The following is a 22,500-nucleotide window of genomic DNA, read 5'->3' on the forward strand; positions in this document are numbered from 1 at the left end:
TTGTTTCATTGACTTGCTCCAGTGATGCTTCTCTGGTGAGACAACAGCCATAGATGACAAATTTTTAAATGCCTTCCTTGCATTTCTACAAAACGGGAATTTTTAGAATTCTACTCTTCTCAGAAAAATACCAGTAAGGAAAATTAGGCCCTAGATTTTACCAAGTATTTGGCAGTTGACATGAGAGCCAAATTTTCTAATTTCCCAATTTTTATAGCATCTACCAAACTATCATTTTGCCAAGACACAGAGTATACAAAGTGTACTGGCTTTTACATTAAATTAAATGATACAAATGAAAAAACAATAAGGCTTGTATCTATTCTTATCTTTTCAGAAATGAAGCAGCATTTAAAATAAGGGAGAGCAAATAGCATGTCCAACCAATTATTATTTGTCATGAGAAAGACTGTTATGAGAACATGTGCTGTGCTAAGTCACTTCTCACGTCTGACTCTGCAACCCTACGGACTGCAGCCTTCCAGGTTCCTCTGTCCGTGGGGTTCTCCAGGCAAGAATACTGGAGGGGGTTGCCATGCCCTCCCCCAGGGGATCTTCCCAACCCAGGGATTGAACATGCAGCTTCTGTGCCCCCTGCACTGCAGGCGGATTCTTCACCGCTGAGCCACCAGGAAAGCGCTGGCAAAAGACTGTTACGAGAACATACTGGTATACGAAAGTGTTTCATACGCATAACAACATACAAAACCCCTATTTGATAAGTGAAAACATAAAATTATATTAAGCATGATGCCAATTTTAAAAGGCACATTAGAAATATGAAAAAAAAACAAACAATGAAACAGTACTTTATGTCTTACAAAAATAGTTGCAGTTGAACTTCTGGTTCACAAACATAACTGCATCATATGTGTATCCAAGACCTAAAATCTGCCCATTTGCTATTCTTCAGTAATGTCCTTTCTAGTTATTAGTAAACACAGGGACCAAAAAGTCGATTCTCTACTGAATTAATTTTAGTATCATACTGTAGCTCTTCAATATTTATTTAAAGCAGAAGGCTCTAAGTATGTCTAGATCCAAGTCAGAACAGAATCATCATCTGAACCTCTGGCTACCACCTTAACTTTATCACTCCCTACTTCCATACTCTTACTGAACTCCTTATAAATTCAGTCTCCTATGCCCTGAAGCCTGTGTTGTGCTCTGAGCTGGTACACTGTCTTTTTTCATAATGATCTGCCTCCTTTTCCAAAGTCCACCTATACCCTTATTCTCCCTAGTCTAATATTCCCCCCTTCTCTTAAAATGACTAAAATGCAATCACATGCCAAGAGCGATTTTTTTCCCTTTCTAGCTGTGAAGCCAATTTAAGCTTAAATACAGTGACTCTTATCTAGAAGAATGACTTATTAATATTTCCTCAAAAACCACTTGCCAAAAACACCTTATTTTCATAAACTGTTACTATATGTTTCACTATATTAGACTTGTATAGAAAAAGAAGATGTGGAAAAACATAAAGTTTGAATTTGAATTTCATTACTAAAATTTTATTTATTCTAAAAAATACTTACCATGTTTATGAACCATGTTATCAATACTAAATTGATGTTCTGACTTACAATGTGAAAATGTTTCTTCAGCAGATGTAAATAACCTGAAAAATCAAGCAATAGCTTCATGGAATAGTCCCCTAACAACTCTAAGTACTGATTTCATACTTAATCAGATATAAACTTTTCCCCCTCACTCTACAAGTTTCCAGTTTTACTTCCAATTAATAATAATAAAAACCACCTGTAAAGAGGATCCCAGCACTTCTAAAGAGAATTAGTACTTCTGAGTTCCATTTTACACCTAAAACAAACTGTCCTTTAAAGGTCAAGATTAATTTGCCAAACAACAGTAATTAATTTATCACAAAGCTTTTGAGAGAGAGAAATCCCTTTGATAATCTCTCTCTCAAGACATGAACATTCCCCATGTAAGACTCTTTTTCCCTCAAAGTATCAACTCTTGTTTTCAGAGGCTCTGAACTGGCACAGCTCAAACATCTTTTAGAAATAAAGCATAAAACGTAATTTTATAACTGGCATATTTCCAAAGTGCCATATTTCAAAAAGTGGTCTTATCGTGCTCCACAAGGATTTGCATTACACACACTGGGAGGCCCAAGCTTCTTTATTATGTTATCTGCAAAACTGAAGGATGCACAATGTTAGGAATTGACAACAGAGACACATCTTTATGCTTCGCACATAGGCAGCAGTTTTAAATAAACATTTACCAAGATAGGTTATTTTTGTAGTATTTAAGCAGCCTACCACAAAGAAGTACCTCCCTGATACTCAATAAATATTTTGTGACTAGAGTATATGCACACATCCCTTATTTACCCAAATGAGGCTACATGTGGAAACTGACGAAATCAAGAGAAGCTAATATACCATCAATCAGCACCATGCCCAAATTCAGGGGGCACTAGTAAAACATTTACTAAAGTAATACTAGTCAATGCCAATCAGTCCTCTTTCATCCGCACTTGCCCAGAGAAGCAGCCAAAGTCAAAGCTTGTTGAGATGAAGAGGCAGAATTTTAAACGGAAAGAACACTATTTTGGATATAAGACAAACACTCTGAACAAGTTACTGGTATTGCCATGTCTTTCTCACAAAGCGAAAAAGACATCAATTTCCTTCACCTTCAACAGGTGGGGATCCTCTAACAAAGATGATTCTTTAAATGGTTCAAATGAACTATTTACACCTGAAAAGCTTTTTACTTGTCAAACAAATACAGAAAGAAGAGCTGGAAGGATTCTGAGGGATTAATCTAGTTTAGTGACTCCCAAATTTGTTATTCTTTAGAATCACTTCGGATAGTCTTTGTTAAAAAGCAGATTCCTAGACACTAACCCTGATTTAGAAGGGCGGAGGTGCAAAATTTAGCATGTTATTTTTTTTTCTTAAGAGTTTTAGGTGACAACCAGATTAGGGAACCACAGATCCAGTCCAGAACACTTTTTACACAAGGGGAAACTAAAGGCCGTCGAAGACCAATACTGTAACCTGGCTTCCAGTTCATGGCTCCTCCCTCTGGACAAACCCTCACTCCCAAACACGGGTTCCACATTTCCAGGGCAGCCACTCGGGTTACAGACTCCAGCTGAACCGACCACGAAAACCCACGTGGCTCGGCCACGCTGGGCCAGAGCCTGGCGCTGAGGTGGACGAACCTGTCACAGAAGAGGCAAGGGGTCTGCTGCTCGGCGTGGGGGAGATCCGCATCGTCCTCATCCTCCCAGCTGGCCTCATCTCCGCTGTCCGACAGGCCTGGAGGGTCCTCCTCCTCCGCGGCGCCTAGCACACGCAAACGGTCAGACGGCCTCGGACACCAGTGCTAAACGGGCGCACGAGGGGCAGGGAGGGGAGACGGCTCTGGGCCCGGCCGGCCCTCCCCCCCGCACCTCCCCGTCCCTCTCCGCTGGGCCCCTCCGCCCCGACCGGGGCGCAGGGCGAGAAAGGGGCTCTCACTGGCCCCTCGGCGGCGCGGCCTACACGCTGAGGGTTCGGGGTACCCACCGGTAGTGCCTGACGCTAACGAGCACATGGCTGGGGCGGCCCTGGGAGACCAGCGTGCCTCGGGGCGGGGAACGGCTGGAGCAGCGCGCGCGTAGCCGCCTCAGAGCAACGCCGGCCCGGGAATCCCGGAAGTAACGTGAGCGCGCAGCGGCGCGGTTGCTCGGGGAAACCTCGGGGACGCCAGGAAACGCGAGAGCGCGCGCGCCGGCTCGCGAGCACTTCCGGCCTCAGGTGCGCGGCGTCTTTCGCGTGAGCTGGGGTAGGCGGGGCGAGGGCGGGGTTCTTCCCCGCGCCCCCCTCTCTCCCCGGCCAACGCAGGGAGGACGCAGCGCACGCCGAATGTGCGCGGAAGCCTGGGTTGGGCCTTGCAGCTTGTAGGTAGTTTTTGTGTTCTCCTCGGGCTGCGGCAGGCATTAGCGTTGACGCCCTCGCCTACAGCCCAGAGCCAACAGCGGCTCCACAGCCCTCATTGCTCCCCTAGTTCATCCCTTATTCGAGGGAAGAGCGGCTAGTAGAGGGCGATCTGCTTGCAGCGCCCTCTGGTGGCGGAGGTCAAGCGCAGACCAGAGCCTGGGACTCCACCCTGGTTCAGGCCCCGAGGCGCCTCTGGGGTGCGACTGGGGAAATGGAACTGCAGAGACCATTGAATGGAATGTACCAGGGGCCAAAGCCTGAAGGGCTGTTTTAAGCAGTTTTGTCTGTGAAGTATATGTCCCAAGTTCTAGTACCAGATGTTAGCACTGGGCTTGGCACAAATTTATCCAGTTAAACTGACTGCTGTGGCCTGCCAGGCTCTAATTTTGCCTAACATCTCAACTCATGCCTCCTCCGTGGGCCCCGCTCTCCAGGGACTTCCCTGGTGGCTCAGACGGTGAAGAGTCTGTCTACCTGTGAGAGACCTGGGTTGGACCCCTGGGTCAGGAAGATCCTCTGGAGAAGGAAATGGCAACCCACTCCAGTACTCTTCTCTGGAAAATCTCGTGGGAGGAGGAGCCTGGTAGTCTACAATCCAACACGACTAAGCGACTAAACTTTCACTCCAGCCTTTCATTTGGTGCTACCCATTTTCCCATCTCTATTGTCTGTGATAACAAAGTTCTACTGAAGAGGAGGTACTTTTGTCTTCGCCGGCAAGTCTCAGACCATTTTTCTGAAGTACTTTTCCACTGCCATCCTAGCAGCATCCAGTCAGTTTCTTAGCACCTGCGTGTGTGCTGTCTCTTCAGTCGCCTCCGACTCTTTGCGACCCCATGGACTGTAGCCCACCAGGTTCCTCTGTCCATGGGGATTCTTCAGGCAAGAATACTGGAGTGGGTTGCCATGTCTTTCTCCGGGGGATATTCCAGACCCAGGGATCGAACCCTTGTCTCCTACATTGCAGGTGGGTTCTTTACCACTAGCGCCACCTGGGAAGCCCCTTTTCCTTTCTTTCAGTCTTTAGCCACAGTACTGTTTGAGCATGCGGGAAGGGCCATGTCTCTACTTTCATTTCTCTGGCACATAATATGTGGCCTAACTTATAGTAGCTACTCAATAAATTTGCGGAGTGAACAAAAGAAATCCTTAATGAGAATTCCTTGTATTATTGCTACAGTCTTCTGAAGTTTACTCCTTTTACTGCAACCCCTAGGGGACAGAATCCATCAAATACTAGTTTTAAGGTCCCCTTATATCAGGATGTGCCACTCTGCCTTCCTTAGTCACTCAGTCGTGTCCAACTCTTTGCAAACCCCACGGACTACAGCCTGCCAGGCTCCTCTGTCCATGGAATTATCCAGGCAGGAATACTGGAGTGGGTTGCTGTGCCCTTCTCCAGGGGATCTTCCAAACCCAGGGATTGAACCGTCTCTGGCATTGCAGGCAGATTCTTTAACGTCTGAGCCAGCAGGGAAGCCCAAGAAAACTGGAGTGGGTAGGCTATCCCTTCTCCAGGGCATCTTCCCGACCCATGAATCAAACCCGGGTCTCCTGCATGGCAGGTGGATTGTTTACCAGCTGAGCTACCAGGGAAGCCCATGTTATAGGATACTGCCAGACTATCTGCTGGCTTCGCTAGGTTAGACTTACTGTTCACTGTTTACTGTTGTAAACCCACTGCCTACATGTCTAGTGGCACACAGAAGTGGCACCTATTACTGAATGAACTAATGAATTCAAAGTCATTTGTTAACTGGGCTCATCCAGCTTTTTCCTTCATCCTTCCAACACAGTCTCCAGCAAGGCTTATCTTTCCCATCTGCATAACATTTGGAGGAAAATGTGCTAAATCCCACTAACACCCCAGGTAGCTCAGTGGAGCCACAGGTTTGATCCCTGGATTGGGAAGACCCCCTGCAGAAGGAAATGGCAACCCACTCCAGTATTCTTGCCTGGAACATCCCATGAACAGAGGAGCCTGGCGGGCTACAGTCCATGGAGTTGCATAGGAGTCGGACATGAACAGCGTAAGAGACTGAACAACTCCATGTTAACAGTAATCAAAATAACACCTGGTCTAGAGGAGTGACAGGGTCCGAAGTTTATCTGTCACCACAATGCAGGGAGCAGCTTTTTTCTTTACTCCAAAGATAAAACACAGACCCTCTCCTATCTCCCCGCTTCACTGAGACCCGACAGAAGGTTTGTGGGTAAGGAAATAACAAACAGAATAATTTAAAACTGGGCACTGGGTATAGCTGCTTTTAGAGCCCACCAGCCTCAAGATATCCTCATGGGGTCCCCTCACTTCATGACACACTTCTTGCAGCCCATGCTTGTTATCACCCAAACACACAGACTCTTCAAGAGTTAAGCCCCAAAGGAAACCCACCCTCCATGAAGAAGGAAGATGTTCTACCTCCTTCTTAAAGCCCACGTTCCAAGATCTTATCCCATCCTAAGATATGCCTCTTTCCTAGACGACTGACATTGGGAATATCCAATACCTTCTAAAGACAGACACGTGCATGCACGCGTGCACACTTCCCTTATGGATCAGATGGTAAAGAATCCACCTGCAGTGCGGGAGACCTGGGTTCCATCCCTGGGTTGGGAAGATTCCCTGGAGGAGGGCACAGCAACCCACTCCAGTATTCTAGCCTGGAGAATCCCCGTGGACAGAGGAGCCTGGCGGGCTACAGTCCGTGGAGTCGCAAAGAGTCCAACATGATTGAGCAACTAAGCACAACACACACACACCCATTAAAGGGGATAGCCTTTATCTTCTGGCGTCCACTGAAGCTTGAGATTCACTGCTCGGCTTCCCCCAGCACAGAAGTTAAGACAAATTTCACTGCTACCCTTCGCCCCGTGATGTGTGCTCCTCTTGACTTAACCTTCTGCATCTTCCTTTCCTTCTCCATAGTTTTTAAAGTGAAGCTCTTTGAGACATGTTAACTGGCTATGTGAACACTTTGTGGTTAATCATGAGAGAGACTCTAGACCAACAGAGAAACCCAGATATTTCTATCTTATGCATCCCTGGCATGTACTGATCCAGTAACAACAAATTCCTAGGTGGAATTTCCTGGAAATACACGGATACTGGACCCTCTTGCCGAGTGGCTGAAAACAGAAGCTATGGATTCAGGCTGACTTGGGTTAGAATCCTGGTTCTGCTATTTTCTGGCTTTAGCTTTGGGCCCTTGGGCAAGGCACTTAGCCACAGTGAGCCTCAGTTTCCCCATCTAAGATATGGGGATGATATGAATTATAAGGATTGCTTGGAGGGTTAAAGGACAGACAGCACACATAAAGGCTGGCATTTAGCAATCACCTGATAAATACTAGCTGCTATACTATCACCCCACTGGCCAATACACTGCATATTCCAAATGAAACCTGGGCAATCTAAGGGCACCCACGACTTGTCCGTTCATATTAATTATTTAATTCTCCCATGAGTTATATAAGCTCGGTTACATAATAACTTTTATTATATATCCAAAAGTAGTAAGGCACAACGTTCACTTACACAATGAACACGCAGTCAGCACAGGGTAACTCAGAGACACAAACGTCAACAATTTTAGTTCAGAACTCATCTGCATGATACATAAAGTGTGCACTGCTGCTGTGACTCTGCAGAAAAGCGTTTCAAAGCTGGCCTCTGTGCCAGTGGCATCAGAACATTAAGATTCAAAACAGATTTCTGTGCCCATAACGCAAAAGTTCTGAGTCAGAAAATTCTGACTCAGGCCCTCCTATGAACCTCTTATTTCTGTGCAGAACACCGGACACTAGGCCACCAGAGAGCTGGTGGGTCTCTATTTTTGAAAGGCTCCCCAGGTGATGTCTACTTATGTACAAGCAAGCAAATGTTAGTTGCTCAGTCGTGTCTGACTTTTTACAACCCCATGGACTGTAGCCCGCCAGGTTCCTCTGTCCATGGAATTCTCCAGGCAAGAATACTGGAGTGGGTAGCTATTCCTTTCTCCAGGGATCTTCACCACCCAGGGATTGAACCTGGGGTCTCCCATATTACAAGCAGGTTCTTTACCATCTAAGCCACAAGGTTCGAGCCCCAGGTTCTAAAACGCTGAGGCAGAGCACAATAACTTTTTGACTGGACAAAAACTGAAAACCATAGTTAAAGCACATTTTTTTTTTAGACTCTGAAATTACCAATTATCTGGTAGGTGTTGAGTCTGCCAATAAAAAAAAAAAAAACATTTCTCCAGTGTGGTCATGGCTTGAGAGAGTCATCGGCTTTCCCCAGGTCATGGATGACCTTGTTATCCAGCAGTTCCTTCTTCTTGTCGCTTGGTCTCACCGCGTTGTTCAGCATTGCTCTGACCACAGTTATCACTGGCACAGAGTGCCCACTGGCCCAAGATTCTGGTAAGGAGCCAAAGAACTTCCTAACCAGCCATTCACCTGGGCGAGATTCCTGCCGATCACATAAGAGAACTCTGAAGAGAAAAAGGAAAGCAGGGGAAGAGATGGTAAATTGCATTCAGACCATTGTGTTGTTGCTCAGTCACTAAGTCATGTCCAACTCTTTCCAACCCCGTGGACTGCAGCACACCAGGCTTCCCTGTCCTCCCCTATCTCCCGGAGGCTCAGACCATACAGGATGTTAACTGAACATCCCCAAATTCATGCTAAAGCCCTAACCCCAAGTGAGACATCACCCAACACTAACCCTGATGGTACCTTGATCTTGGACTGGTAACCTCCCATTCTGTGATGTTAGGGCAGCCCAAACACCAATCCAGTGTGAAAACAGTCTTATTTGGGCATGAAGAAGATTCTGAAGAAGGTAGCAAAAGCTACCCAGGAAATTCCAGACTATTCTGAAGGTGGCAGCAACAACCATCTACCCCTTTCTTGAAAGCCCAAAGCTGGGTTCTTCAAGGAAGTGCTCTCCCTCCATACAACTTCTATTCACATCATAGATATCTTATTTGTTAGTCTCTTCAAATGAAAAACCAGCTCCTATAGAATAACCAACTTAAAGGGGTACTCCTAGGCAGCAGGAATACTTACCCAGGCCTAAATATGGAGTAACGATCAAATTTTAACTCTTCAACTCTAGCTTCCACTTCCCCCTGTTAGCAAAAGAAACGTTTAGTATGTAATCAAGACTGACTTGCTGTAATGCTAACAACAAGAGTAACTTGGGGTTTTAAAGACAATCTGCTTCTGCAGGCCTCAATATTTGTAAATATCCTCTTCCAGAGTTTTAGACTCTAGAGTCTGGAAAGTGAAGGAAGAGATGACATGCAGTAGAAAATGAAAAATGATGCACTGAACTATCTCAAAGTCTCTTCTGATGCTAGGGTTCTGAGCCTATCTTCAATACCAGAGATGGCAACTTTTCATTTCATGCTTACCAGATAATCAACAAAGGGGAAGACACTGGGAACTATCTTTCATATCACTCTTGATTACTAAATATATCCCTGCAAAAGAGCAGTCCCTGCAGCTATAAAAAATGCATAACATAATGCATTTAATGCATTTTGGTATTACCTAACATTTTATGTTATTACTGCCAAAAAGCCAAGGTTCCCCAAAGTATATAAAAGACAGAAACAAGCACAAACCTTGACTTGCAGATATAAAAAATTGCTTGACTTATCAGCTCCCTTAGAGGAGAGCAAGTTGAAATGCTTGCACCCTCCAGACTTCGCCAGCTCTGCAGACTTCAGGACATAATCACGATCAACACGGACAAATCCCTCCTAAGGGCAAAAAGAATGAGTTATTTCCAAACAGCTGTGAGTTCGCCTTAAAAATTACTCCTCAGCTTGGGTGGCAGGTAAGCAGTCCTGCGGTGGGGAGGGGAGGGGATCCAAGCAAAATGAACCCGAGTAAAACATGAACGTCAGGCTCAGACCCTGGGAAGGGCTCCGATAAGACGCTCAGGATGGATGTCCCAGCTTCGGTAGCAAGGCCAGACTGTGATGAAAAAACAAGGTCAGTGACACTGAAACACAGACACCGAGCAAATCTGCAAGGAACAAAAGGAACGATAATACTATCAGGCTTGCAAACAGTGTTTAGCCTCACGTTTCTTTGTCTTTAGTCGCTTACAACCTTACCACCCTCCTCCTGTCTCCTCTGTATTTTTCAGTGTTAACTTTAACGTGGGAGTGTCTCAGAAGAATGGCTGTGGACACTATCCAGGCACTATGACAATGAAGTCTATTTAACTTCCAACTTTTATGTATGTTTTACAACATACTTCACATGTTAGTAAGGAGTGCATCTGCAAATTTTTTACTGACAGATGTATAACCAAGGGGGGTTTCCCAGGTGGCTCAGTGTTAAAGAATCTACGTGACAGGCAGGAGACATGGGTTCGATCCCTGGGCTGGGAAGATCCCCTGGAGAAGGCAACAACATGCTCCAGTATTCTTGCTTGGGAAATCCCATGGACAGAGGAGCCTAGTAGCCTACAGTCCATGGGGTCACAAAAGAGCTGAATAAACAACAACATATAATTAAGAATGTTGGGCGACCCCTGATCTAGACTCAGTCCAGTGAGGGTAGCAGTTGGATCTTTCTTAGTTCACATCTCAGCATCTGCACACGACCAGTACATCCAAAAATACTGGAATGAATATAAGTCCAGTGAAAGCAGGAAAAAAGGCAAATCCAACTAGGAAAAAAATAAGAGGCAATCAAAGGAGGAGGGGAGAGGATGGTGTAAACAAGAGAATACGGACTCATTTTTATTTTTAGGGTCTAACTGAAGGACACATGCCTGTATCCAGAAAAGCAAATTCCGTGTAATAGTTTCTTGGGACCACCACAAAGCCAGGCATCTTCAAACTCAGGACAACTGAAAAGAAGTCTAAAGTCCACTGAAGTTGAACTTCACAAGTACCCACGATTATATAATGAAGTTACACATAAGGAGGATTCCAAATCTGAAGGCTGAATTACTGTTCCAATGATTTTTTTTTTGTTGTTTTTAATTAAAAATCTGCTCAAACAGGGGTTCTGTAACCGTCTAGAGGGATGGGATGGGGGGAGATATAGGAGGGAGGTTTGGGAGGGAGGGGACATGGGTGTACCTAAGGTTGCTTCTTGTTGATGCTTGACAACAAAATTCTGTAAAGCAGTTATCCTTCGATTAAGAATAAATAAATTTTAAAAAATCTGCCCTCTCGTAGTTATTGACCCTAAATATATGTATCTTTCATAGGCTAGATAGAAGGCACTTTTGGAAACATCACCACCAACCCCCTCACTGTGGAGACGTGACCACAAGGTCCAGCAATCCAAGAACTCCCGGCTAACAAGTGAGAGAGATGAGAGCAGGATGCAAATTCCTGACTCTCTAAGCAGGGCTTCCCACTTGTACCCATGTTCCTTCTTACCTCACACCATCTCCAGCTAATGACAGGACTAATTCATTGCTGTGGTAGGCAGAATAATGGCCCCTCAAAGATGCCCACATCCTAATCCCCACACCTGTGACTGTGTTAGATGCTGCATGGCCAAGGTGAATGAAGGTTGCAGAATCAACCTATGGCTGCTAATCAGCCTTTCCACTCTCCTCTTTCACCCTCGTCAAGAGGCTCTTTAGTTCCTCTTCACTTCCTGCCATTAAAGTGGTATAGTCTGTGCATCTGATGTTGTTGATGCTTCTCCCAGCAATCTTGATTCCAGCTTGTTATTCACCCTAGCCTGGGCTTTTGCATGATTTACTCTGCATATAAATCAAATAAGTGGGGTGACAATACACAGGCTTAAAGTACTCCTTTCCCAAGTCTGAAACAGTCTTTTGTTTCATGTCCGGTTCTAACTGTTGACCTATATATACAGGATTCTCAGGAGATATGGAAGGTGGTCTGGTATTCCCATCTCTTTAAGAATTTTCCACAGTTTGATGGGGTCGCAAAGAGTTGGGCACGACCTAGCGACTGAACAACAACATTCAGTAACAACAACCTTGATGCTGAAAAAGGTTATCCTGTATTATCCAAGCGGGCCCAATGTAATCACAAGAGTCCTTACAGTGGAAAAGGGTAGCAGAAAAGGAAGCTGGAGTCAGGCATTGTGAGGCTCACTGGATCCCCCATTGCTGGTCTTAAAGATGGAGGAAGGGACCATGAACCCCCATGGCCTCTAGAGCCAGAAACGTCAAGAAATGGATTCTCCCCTAGAGCCTGCAGGAGAGAATGCAGCCCTGTCAACACCTTGATTTTATCTCAGCAAAATCCACATCAGCCTGCTAACCAGAAGATGATAAATTTACATTGTTTTAAGCCACTAACTTTGAGCGAATTTGTTACAGCACCAATAGGAAACTAATACAGAATTCAATTCTAAAACAAGGGGCCCAAGCGAACTTTCCTGACTTTGTATGGCAGTGGATCATAAAAGAAAACATATTCTCAGTATAGGACTGGCTATAAAGTGTTCATATACTAAACATCTTCTGCAACCAGCTCCCAGACCCCAAAACAGAGCATCACTGTTACCCCAAAATCCTGTTTTGTCCTCTCTTCTCATCACTCCCCACAGAGAATCTTTGACCAGGTCCACGACCTGCAGGACAGGTCTGTTGTTCCTTTGCCTTTCCTTTTTTTAGATGATATAACCTTAACTCCTGGCCAGGTATCATCCCCATCTCCTTTTGTGTTGTAGACTTTGAGATTCAATCCTAATACTGGATTTCCATGATAATACTGGAGGTCCATGATTTCCAATAAAATTACCCTGGTGACTAGTGGAATTCCTTTTTGTTGCTGCTGCTGGTTTAGCGCTATTTCTTTGAAGGGTTATTAGAACTATCTCTGTTTAAAAATGTTTCTTCTTTCATCAGCATCTTTAAAAATAAGGGAAAGCTTCAGCCAATCACAAGGCTCTAGACCGACGCCGTGCCTCTCACTTAATCCAGGGCCGGTAAAGGGATAATTTGATTAAACTGAGACCCCAATTTATTTGGCTTTAGTTCTGGATCAACCTCTCCTTAATAGAGTCCTGTCGTCTCCGATTGTTTGATGAAAATTAAAGTGACATAAATACCATGGGACTTTTTTCAATCTGATTAGTCAGCTAAGGCACATCAATAGCACCCCAGCCATCAGCCTCTGGCGTCCCTCCTGTCACCCGCCTGGCGAAGGGCTGGCAAGGGCCCCTTGCGGGACGAGCACCCACGCCGCTGCTGCGACCCCCACGCTTGGCCCGTCAGCCCTGCTCAATGGGCCCTGCTGACAAGGTGCCCATACCTTTCTCCACCGCTGTTCTCTGGACAAAGCGAAATACTGTTTTATTAGCAATCAATGGCTGTTAATCCACAACAATTTCACAAATCCTCTGAGCTCTCAAGCTGATTATAAATACGCATTTTTCCAAGCCCACAAACTGAATTTCACTTCCCCCACCCTGATGCGTGGCCTTTTAGCTGGTGAATGAAACTCAAAAGCAAAGGGGTCAACGGCTTTCAAGGACTTGGAAACCAAACTAAACGCGGATCCCAGCGACTAAGTCAGAGACACCGACACACAGCTGGTTTTCTCTGGAGTGAGGAAGATGTTGTTTATAGACCGAAGGGAGCTATCTTTAAAATCTTATTATTAACACCCTTTCTTATTCTCCAGCAACTCAAATAAAAAAGCAATAGAAAAACAAACTAAAACACGCTACTCCATATCGCAGAAACACAATTTTCAGAAAAACCATATTTCGTTTCCCTAACCATATAGCAGGAAAAAAAAAGACGTCTCTTCTGAGAGCATTAAATCCATTATATTATTGAGTCTTTACAATCCACAGTCGGTGTGTTTTACTCTAAGACAGGAATCAGGGTCCTTCTAGAAAAACGAATTGATTAAATAAATTGCCACTATAAATTTCCTTTTCCAGTACCTGCTCAAAAGAATAAACACAATATACTTATATGACACAGCAGAGAGAGCTTTGAGAGCTCCACAAACATCTAGGGAGACAAATTCTCTAATTACTCTTTAAGTCTTATGACAATCCAAAGCTACTAAGTATTCTTTCTAATCTTTGCCGATGCCTACACACTGGGAACACTGTGCCTTAGGAATAATTCATCCTGACACAGCATTTCAATATTGACTGATATGACAAGCAAGCACCAGGAATGATGCAAAGTCAAGAAGAATCTTTTCCAAGAAGGGAGGCTCTATCATCCCGCAAAGGGTCCACTTGGCCATATTTCTGCTTCCGATTCTTTCTCCTCCACTCCCTTTTCAATCCAACTCTACGAATTAGACTAGAAACCAAAGAGATGCTGACCAACAACGGACAGTATGACCTGAGACCCCATTTGTTCCTGTCCTGGAGAGCACATCTGTACTTCATGTACAGAGTAGGAAGCAAGGTCTTGGTGAGCAAAGGAGCTCTGGAGAGAAAAACAGAATCTTACAGAGATTCCTAAGTCAATCTCCATGTTCTCACACTTTTTTTTTTTTCTCCCATTCGGGGCACTCTTTTCTCTGTGTTTTAAAAGTCAAAGAATTTTGCAGGCCAAATGAGCTGCAGTGGTTACCTCCCTCTCAGCACAGACAAGGAGGCAGTGGTCCACAGGAGCTAACTGGCATACTCAAGGCCCCACAGCCACTCGGTATCCAAACAGACCCTATAATCTGGGTTCCCTGAACCATCTGGGACCTCACCACTTCAGAAGTCCCCTTCTAGACATCAAAGAAAACAGTAGAGGTGACAACAGGGGCTGGCAAACTTTCCCTGTACAAGATGAGATAATAAATATTTATAGGTTTACAACTGTAATTACACAGCTCTGCCATCATCGTGCAAACGTAGCCATTAATCATACATAAAGTATGAGACTATTTCAGTAAAATTTTATTTATGGATACAGAAATTAGAATTCTTTATATCCTCATGTGTCATGACACATTTTTCCTCTTTGAAAATTTTTAACCACTTAAAAATATAAAAACATTCTTAGCTCAAGGGTTATTCAAAAACAGGCAGGCTGTATTCAGCCCACAGCAGTGTGCAAGTGCCGGGTTTAGAAGAGTGTATTATTAGAATCAGAAGCCCAGAGACTTCAATGATGCCTAATAAACATGACAGTAGCTGTGTTAATCACATTAATGGCACCGTTCATTTGATAGACTCCAAAAGCCTGGACTTTGGAATCCTGTGCTGAGCTGGTGAGGAGATAAATGAAAAGATGAAACTACAATAACACCCCCCTCAAACTCACTAACCAAATCCTTCTCTTAATAAGGAGAAAGCACCATTCTCAGTGGCACCTGTGAGTTTTCTGCACTTCACTTACAGCCAATGTAGATCTAGTTTCCAAGTGATATTTCAAACTTCACTGGCACGTAAGTTACATACCAAAGCAATGTGAAGGTCATCTGGGTCAACAGTACCTGGAAAACCAGCAGGTGAGGAGGACTAATACTGCCTAATGCCTCCTGAAAGCAGGCCCAACAAGAAGAAGAGAGTTGGCTGCATCAGAACCCCCCAGGAAGCCTATTAAAAACAGGCTTTCAACCTCAGATTCTGATACAACACATCTGGATTAGGGCCAGGTCATGAAGTCCCTGCATTGATTAGACAACTGTGGTGTGTGAATGTGAAAAGATCAGCATCTCACCAGCTGCTGCTAAAGGAAATGGTTTTCCAAACAGCTCAAGATGGCTAACAGACCCTAGCACCAGTGTCAATAGAAATCTTGGTAGACTGTATTTTATGGCTGTTCATATGTTGAAGGCCTAATCTCCAGTTAATGTGTCCTTGTTTGCAGATGTAATTAGTTCAGATGAGGTCATACTCAGTAGTTGCTCAGTCATGTCCAACTCCTTGCAACTCCATGGACTGTAGCCAGCCAGGCTCCTCTATCCATGGAATTCTGCAGGCAAGAATACTGGAGTGGGTAACTGTACCCTTCTCCAGGGGATACCCTCCAGGAAGCTATACCCTTCTGACCCAGGGACTGAACCCAGGTCTCCCGCATTGCGGGCAGATTCTTTACAGTCTGAGCCACAAGGGAAGCCCCATACTGAGAATGGTTTGACTAGTATTGTTATGAAAAGAATAATTTTGGCCCTGGCCACAGGCAGGTGGCGCTAGTGGTAAGAACCCACCTGCCAATGCAGGAGACATTGACTCGGGTTTGGCCCCTGGGTCAGGAAGATCCCTTGGAGAGGGGCCTGGCAACTCACTCCAGTATTCTTGCCTGGAGAATCCCACGGACTGAGGAGCCTGGCAGGCTATAGTCCATACGGTCGCATAGAGTCAGACAGACTGAAGTGACTTAGCATGCACACACAAGTATGTAGGAAAAACGCCACGAGAAGAGACACAGGGAGAAGTCAGCCATCTGTAGGTCAAAGAGAGAAGCCTGGAAAGTGTCCTTCCTTCCCAGCCCTCAAAACGGACCAACACTGCCAATCTCAGATGTTCAGGCTTCAGGACTGGGAGATAGGAAATTCCTGTTGTTTAAGCCACGGGGGTTATCATTTTTTGTTATGACAGCCCTAGCAAACTAATACAATGAAGGTCAAAGGGAAATAAGCGGACTACTCAGATGACTTCAACACTAGAGATAGAAATCCTGAATTTCTTGAAGTTCCTCTACTGGAAACTCTGGGTACTAGACGAAAATGTGGGCTATTTCAGTTACAAAACAGCTACAGAACAGCACTTAGCTAGCCACCAACTTTGCAAAAGCCATCCAATGACCTTTAAAAAAAAAAAAACAACAGACAGGGTTCCTGACTAGAATACCAGGTGGGGTGAGGCCCCCATCAAACAAGTACCTAGCCACTTGTGAACTGTCACTTCTTTTAAACTGCCTTACGTTATCACAACCTCCAAGCTTTATATTGCATCCAATCTAAATTAGTGTCAAATTAAAAACAAAAAAGACTTTCTGGAGGAAATGTCAGGTTATTTCCTATCACTATCTTCTTAAACTATTTATGCCTTAACTAATTTCTGAGATTATATATTTGGTTTACTAGTCTTTTCCTTACTCATTAGTTACTTTTATCTTTTCGAACTGTTTGGAGAATAAAAGGTATTGAGCAGCCTGTGGGGTGGGGAAAAAACTCCCATCAAAAGAAAAATATTCTAGATCGGGAACACACCCAAATCCTGATTAAAATTGCATTACACAATTTGAATGCAATAAAACAATTTAGACCTTCCCCTGGAGAGCCCTATGAGATTTGCCTTCTGTCATGAAAATCAACCGCTCTATGCCTAATGCAGTGTTTTTTATTTTGCTGAGTCACCACCAAAGTCAGGTTGGCAGTTGAGACCGTGGAACCTGCAGTGTACTAGAACAAAAATTTTTCCATGCTTTTAGAGGACACAAGGCTTGTGACTGTCCCTGGGACAGAAAAGACTGCATGAGCTGCTCAGCAGGAAAATGACCCTTCATAGGAGAGATGATGTGCCAATTCCTGGGGGAGTCAAACTTCTTGATAATCCTCACTTCTCAGCAAAGAACTCAAAAACCAGACTGCTCCTCTGGGCACATGGCAAAACTACAGAAAATCTGGAAATTCATCCCTAATGAAAGCATAAATAGAATTATTCTTTGGATCACCCAAAGAGCCCAGAGAAATACATCTGAGCCTAACTTCTTGGTTGGTATAAATCAATAGTTCTTAACTGTGTGTTCTCTGAATGTTTCTGATGCCTGGGCCTGTTTATAAACCTATGGTAAGCCCGCATGGGACCACTGTTGTCCTGCATATTAACAGACATGTTTAACTCCAGCAAGTAAATTCTGTCAGAGAGATAAACTGTAGTCAAGGTATAAATTAGATAAGATGTACGAATTAACACTTGCCCAGCATCTATATAGTAAGCTTTGATTTCTAACTACATAGTAAAGTTTGACTTCTAGATAGAGGCCGACGCAATTTAGAATGCAATTTATCATTAAAAAGCAAATAAAATGTGTGTGAAGACAGTTCTGCGTCAGTTAAGGCTGAATCACCACAGGGGTTGAATCATCGCTGGAGGCTGAGTCATCATTGGAAGCTAGCTGAATCGTGCCTCTGTTCTGATGTTCTAGCGCAGGAGCTTAAGGCTCTGCATGGAAATAGGTTGAAGCAAATCACTCAAGTAAGAGAGATCAATTTAAGACATTTATAAAGAAACAAAAAAACTTACTCCTAAGAGCATGAGCCAGTTACTTTTACTCAAACCTTAGTCAGAGGATGGAGTGACCACAATATTTGCAAAAGGCAAGACCATGAAATATCTATGATGGGATATGAACTCAAGGATTATGTTGAAGGAAAGATGAATTTATCAGTACTATTCAAAGTATAGCAAATACTAGGGCAGCACATGGAATCTTAAATGTTTAAGTGCTAATATACATTTAAAGCAAAAGGGGGAGCAAAAATAGAATCTTTGACGTGACTGACAAGAGAAAAGGGAAAAGGGTGTATTTCTTCCTTACCGCACCAGCTTTTTTTCTGGTGGTACCCAGGCAACAGAATCCAACATCATGACCTTGAAAGGCAGAAGCGTAGTCATCCAGTTTCTCAAAGTCCACCACTTCTTGATTCTAGACAACAGAGACATAGCTGTATATTACTTGATGTTATTAAAACAAAACAAACAGGAAAAAAATACCCCCTCTAGATTTAAAGAATAAATGAGAGAATATTACTAGAGTCAATTCATTTAACATCACAATTTGCAAGCTCATTTTCTTCCAGAAAAAGCAATAAATCTAAACTTAAACTTAATGTCTACTGTACTTAAATGTCTACAGTACACACAGCTGGACTACAGGTGATCTAGCTCTAAGTCAGGTTCAAATATAATTTTCTCTCTGGAAAAAATAAAAGACCTCTCTGTATATTACCAGGAGAAATACCAATGAGGTATAATGTCAAGGAAGGAAATGGCGTCTGGAATCTCAAAACCCAGGTTTGAGTCTTGGGTTTGCTGCTTACTAGGCATGATAATCATTTTGGCCGAGTTATTCACATGCCTCAGTTCCTTCAGCAATAAAATGTGAAAGATAATCTTTCTGTCTAAACCAGCATTACAATCAGGCAGCAGGTGCTTGACAAAAAGCCATATTCCTAGGTCTCATGCCAGCTCTGCACTTTTGATAAGCACCCTTGCTAATTCTCACACTTATGAATATTCATGACACTCCATCTAACCTTGTAAGTTTGCTTTGAAATTTTAAAAAGGAAAGTTTCAGAAGTTCCCATGATCCAGGAGTTTACATAAAATGTTGCTTTTCCTCTCTTTCAAAAGCATTTCCTGGCACTGTACCCAATGTTGAAGAAAGGAATGCTTACAGAAAGTGCCTGACCAAAAGAAGTGCCAACAGAACTCAACCATCAAAGCACAGAACACCATTTCAGTTTCTAATGGCCAGAAGTGTCTGACTTCGTGGCCCATGAAGTCAGACTATAAAGATCACATATTACCTGCCTAAGTCTGAACAAAGATGTCCATTTAGAACAGAGAAATCCTGAGAGACCAAAAACATATACAAAATGACCTGCAGGAGTCAAGGACATTTATCTGTTAGACAGTTGTTAACTGGAATGTTCCACCTGTGAAACCTGTGCGAACAGTTGGAGAGATCAGAATTACACCACAGTTTAATTTACCGCAGTTTACAAATTACTCCCTTTACAAATTTCCACCAAGCTCAAGCTTCAGCTATTTAGAGGATTAGCACCAGACTGCAATCTGCTGTATCAGTGGGTCAACCAACAAAGCGGACGTGACAGTAAAAGCATGATTCAACTTACAGACACAAGCCTGCAGCCCTGAGAAGTCAGGCAGGGCAAATTCTTGCAGCTGAAAAACTGCACCTCTCAGAGCCAGAAAGTGTTTCCCACTCCACAAACCATCTTCTGATTCACTGACATTAGTATGGAGTGGACAGGTAAACAAAACAAGCAATGGGGTTGAGAAAATTGCCCAAGGTCACAGGACTGTTTTCTCTAGAAGCCATATTGGAGAACCCTGGCAACGTGGCTCTTCTCTTCGTCCCTGGCCTCCCTTTCACCTAGGCTTCACCTTATGGGGGTCTGGACTGAGAGAAGGGTTTTGTTCAAGTGAGGAGGAAGCCCACCTGGACATACAATCCAGCTTCCAGTAAAGCCTCTCACAGACCAATCGTGGTCACACTTCACCTCTTAAAGTGAAGTGAAAGTTGCTCAGTCGTGTCCGACTCTTTGCGACCCCATGGATTATACAGTCCATGGAATTCTCCAGGCCAGAATACTGGAGTGGGTAGCCTTTCCCTTCTCCAGGGGATCTTCCCAACACAGGAACTGAACCAGGGTCTCATGCATTGCAGGCAATGAGCCTTTACCAACTGAGCTTTGAGGGAAGCCCGAACACCTCTTGGGGCCACCGCAAGCAAGCCTTGCAGCAGAAAATACCCTCATCCTGCAGAAACACTGCGGGGACACTTTTGAGTCATAGCTCAAATACTCACCACGTTTTTATAAGCTTCCTCGTCCAACGTGAGCTTCCTCCGGCCAATCAGCGTGACTTTGGAAAACAGGCCCTGTTCCAGAATTTCTTTCAAGAGCACTCTGCCGGTTTCCCCGCTGGCGCCCAGAATAAAGACGGATTTATTCTGCATCCTGAAGTCTTCCCGAAGCTTCGGCAGGGATTCTGTCTCGGCCATGCTGCAGAAATAACATTAACAGGTGCTGTTCTCGGGACGTTGAAGGGGCGGCCGTGCTTCCCCCGTAACAAGGGTGGGTGTGTGGGTTGGTCAGGAGGAAGGTAAGATTCTTCTCCGCAGTCTAGGCCCAGGGGAAAGTGCAGAGTCACCGGCAGGGTGTGGCGCCCTGGCCGTTCCCCACACCTGAGCCAACCCACACCTCAGAAGGGGCTGGAACAGGGGCTGCACCCAGGTGTCACAAATTGCCGGTACCAGGGAGCCCGTGTCCCCGACTCCGGCCCCTCCTTCCTCCAACCACAGGGGGTGCTGAGCCCAGCTCGGTCCCCCAAGCGGAGGGGTTACCTGACGCTGGCCCCCTGCCCCACGTCCTCGGGCTGCAGCAGGAGCAAGGCGGCTACCAGCGCCGCCACCCCCGCCGCAGCCGCGGCGCTCAGAGATGCGGGCCGGGACATCCGGCCATCCCTCCAGCCCCGCGTTCCTCGTCCCCTGGCACGCCTCGCTGGGGCCCCTCCCAGCTCGACGCCTACCCGGACTTCGTCTTCCGGGTGACTTCCGGGTATCGCTGCTCGCCCCGCCCAGAGGGATGGGGCCCGGTGGGGGTCGGAGGGTGCGGCCCACGCGCGCCTTGAGCACGTGGCCGCGCCCATCTGGGTAGAAAGCTCGGAGACCTCTACCTCAATGTCAGGCATCTCTGGACCCCTCTCTCCAGCGTTCTTCCTCACTCCCTGGGCTGAGCTGGCCTGCATCCAAGGCCTCCGGCCAGTAGCCTTGACCTGCGTTTGACCCTTTTCAAAACCTATAATGTCAACTGCGTGTTGAACATCTTCATCTTGAATTCACATCAAAATGTAACCCTTCCCTTCCAGCCTCCCCCAAACAGCAGTAAAACCAGTCTGTTCCTTGCCTCTCTTGGGTGTCACTGTCTGTTCATTTGCACAGTCTTCACCCTTTCCCTCTCAAGTCAGAAATTCGGACTCTCCCCTTTGACTCCTTTGGCAGGTCTTTCCACATTCTAGATTAATCACCAAGGCCTGCCATGCTCTCTGCCTTTCAAATATTTCTCTTATGCAATTCCGGCTCTCACTTTATCTCACCAGTACAACAGGTTTCCCTGCTTAGGTTCTAGATGGTTGAGCCAGAGCAACCTTCTACACCCGTTCCCCTGTACACTCTTCGGAGCCAAGATCCATCGATTAGTAAGTAGTAAAGTCGCTCAGTCGTGTCCGACTCTTTGCGACCCCATGGACTGTAGCCTACCAGGCTTCTCCATCCATGGGATTTTCCAGGTAAGAATACTGCAGTGGGTTGCCATTTCCTTCTCCAGGAGATCTTCCCAACCCAGGGATTGAACCCTGGTCTTCTGGATTGTAGGCACTTTACCATCTAAGCCACCAGGATTAGGACATAGCTATCTACACTGGGCCTGTCCCGGATTTTGGAAGTCCTGGACAGGAGTTAGAATCATAAGCCAGAACCTGTACAACAGAGATAGATTGTGTTGTGGACTTTGGTAATTTTTGGCTGCCCAGCATTCAAATACTAGTCTTATTCTGTGCTGTGCTTAGTCATTCAGTTGTGCCCAACTCTTGGCGACCGCAGAGACGGTAGCCTGTCAGGCTCCTCTGTCCATGGGATTCTCCAGGCAAGAATACTGGAGTGGGTTGCCATTTCCTTCTCCAAGTCTTATTTTAGGGAATTCCAAAATTAATGGGATACAGGGCTCTACCTCCTACTCTAGAAGTCAAGTAAAACATGTTTCTTCTCCCAACTGCCAGGGAGTTATTTTACATGCAGGTGAGACCTAGGCTCAGCCAGTCAGACACTTCTCATCTAGGTTTTTCACTTTGGAAGGTTATACAATGATGCTGTGGGAAGCTGAGA

At 45.1% G+C, this 22,500-nt stretch overlaps 2 protein-coding genes across 6 annotated transcripts in view; both read right to left on the bottom strand.

Annotated features, from left to right (window-relative positions):
* Nucleotides 1-3,672, bottom strand: part of PRMT3 (protein arginine methyltransferase 3) — a 138,455-nt gene extending 134,783 nt beyond the window's left edge. For 2 of the 3 annotated variants that reach the window (XM_004019444.5, XM_060403971.1), the window contains exons 1-3: nucleotides 3,546-3,672; nucleotides 3,200-3,323; nucleotides 1,539-1,621 (exon numbers count right to left, since the gene is read on the bottom strand). In XM_004019444.5, coding sequence (XP_004019493.2) covers nucleotides 1,539-1,621; nucleotides 3,200-3,323; nucleotides 3,546-3,573 — 235 coding nt within the window. In that variant the 5' untranslated portion in view covers nucleotides 3,574-3,672. Of the gene's footprint in view, nucleotides 1-1,538; nucleotides 1,622-3,199; nucleotides 3,324-3,545 lie in introns of those variants that run through there. The other variant, XM_012101765.4, reaches the window with a different exon arrangement.
* A 3,765-nt stretch (nucleotides 3,673-7,437) lies between these two features.
* HTATIP2 (HIV-1 Tat interactive protein 2) lies at nucleotides 7,438-21,462 on the bottom strand. 3 transcript variants are annotated; one of them, XM_042237715.1, is made up of 6 exons: nucleotides 21,294-21,462; nucleotides 20,425-20,620; nucleotides 18,409-18,516; nucleotides 9,572-9,709; nucleotides 9,012-9,073; nucleotides 7,438-8,434 (listed from the first exon to the last, which is right to left on the bottom strand). In XM_042237715.1, the coding sequence occupies exons 2-6, from the start codon at nucleotides 20,617-20,619 to the stop codon at nucleotides 8,209-8,211; spliced, it is 729 nt and encodes a 242-aa protein (XP_042093649.1). In that variant the 5' UTR covers nucleotide 20,620; nucleotides 21,294-21,462; the 3' UTR covers nucleotides 7,438-8,208. The 3 variants fall into 3 exon arrangements, with proteins under 3 accessions (XP_042093649.1, XP_042093648.1, XP_004019496.3); XM_042237714.1 differs by lacking the exon at nucleotides 21,294-21,462 and adding an exon at nucleotides 21,147-21,173; XM_004019447.4 differs by lacking the exon at nucleotides 21,294-21,462 and adding an exon at nucleotides 20,962-21,116.
* Between the last annotated feature and the right edge of the window lie 1,038 nt (nucleotides 21,463-22,500).

The sequence above is a fragment of the Ovis aries genome, chromosome 21 (genome assembly GCF_016772045.2).
Source record: "Ovis aries strain OAR_USU_Benz2616 breed Rambouillet chromosome 21, ARS-UI_Ramb_v3.0, whole genome shotgun sequence".
NCBI classification, from domain to species: domain Eukaryota; kingdom Metazoa; phylum Chordata; class Mammalia; order Artiodactyla; family Bovidae; genus Ovis; species Ovis aries.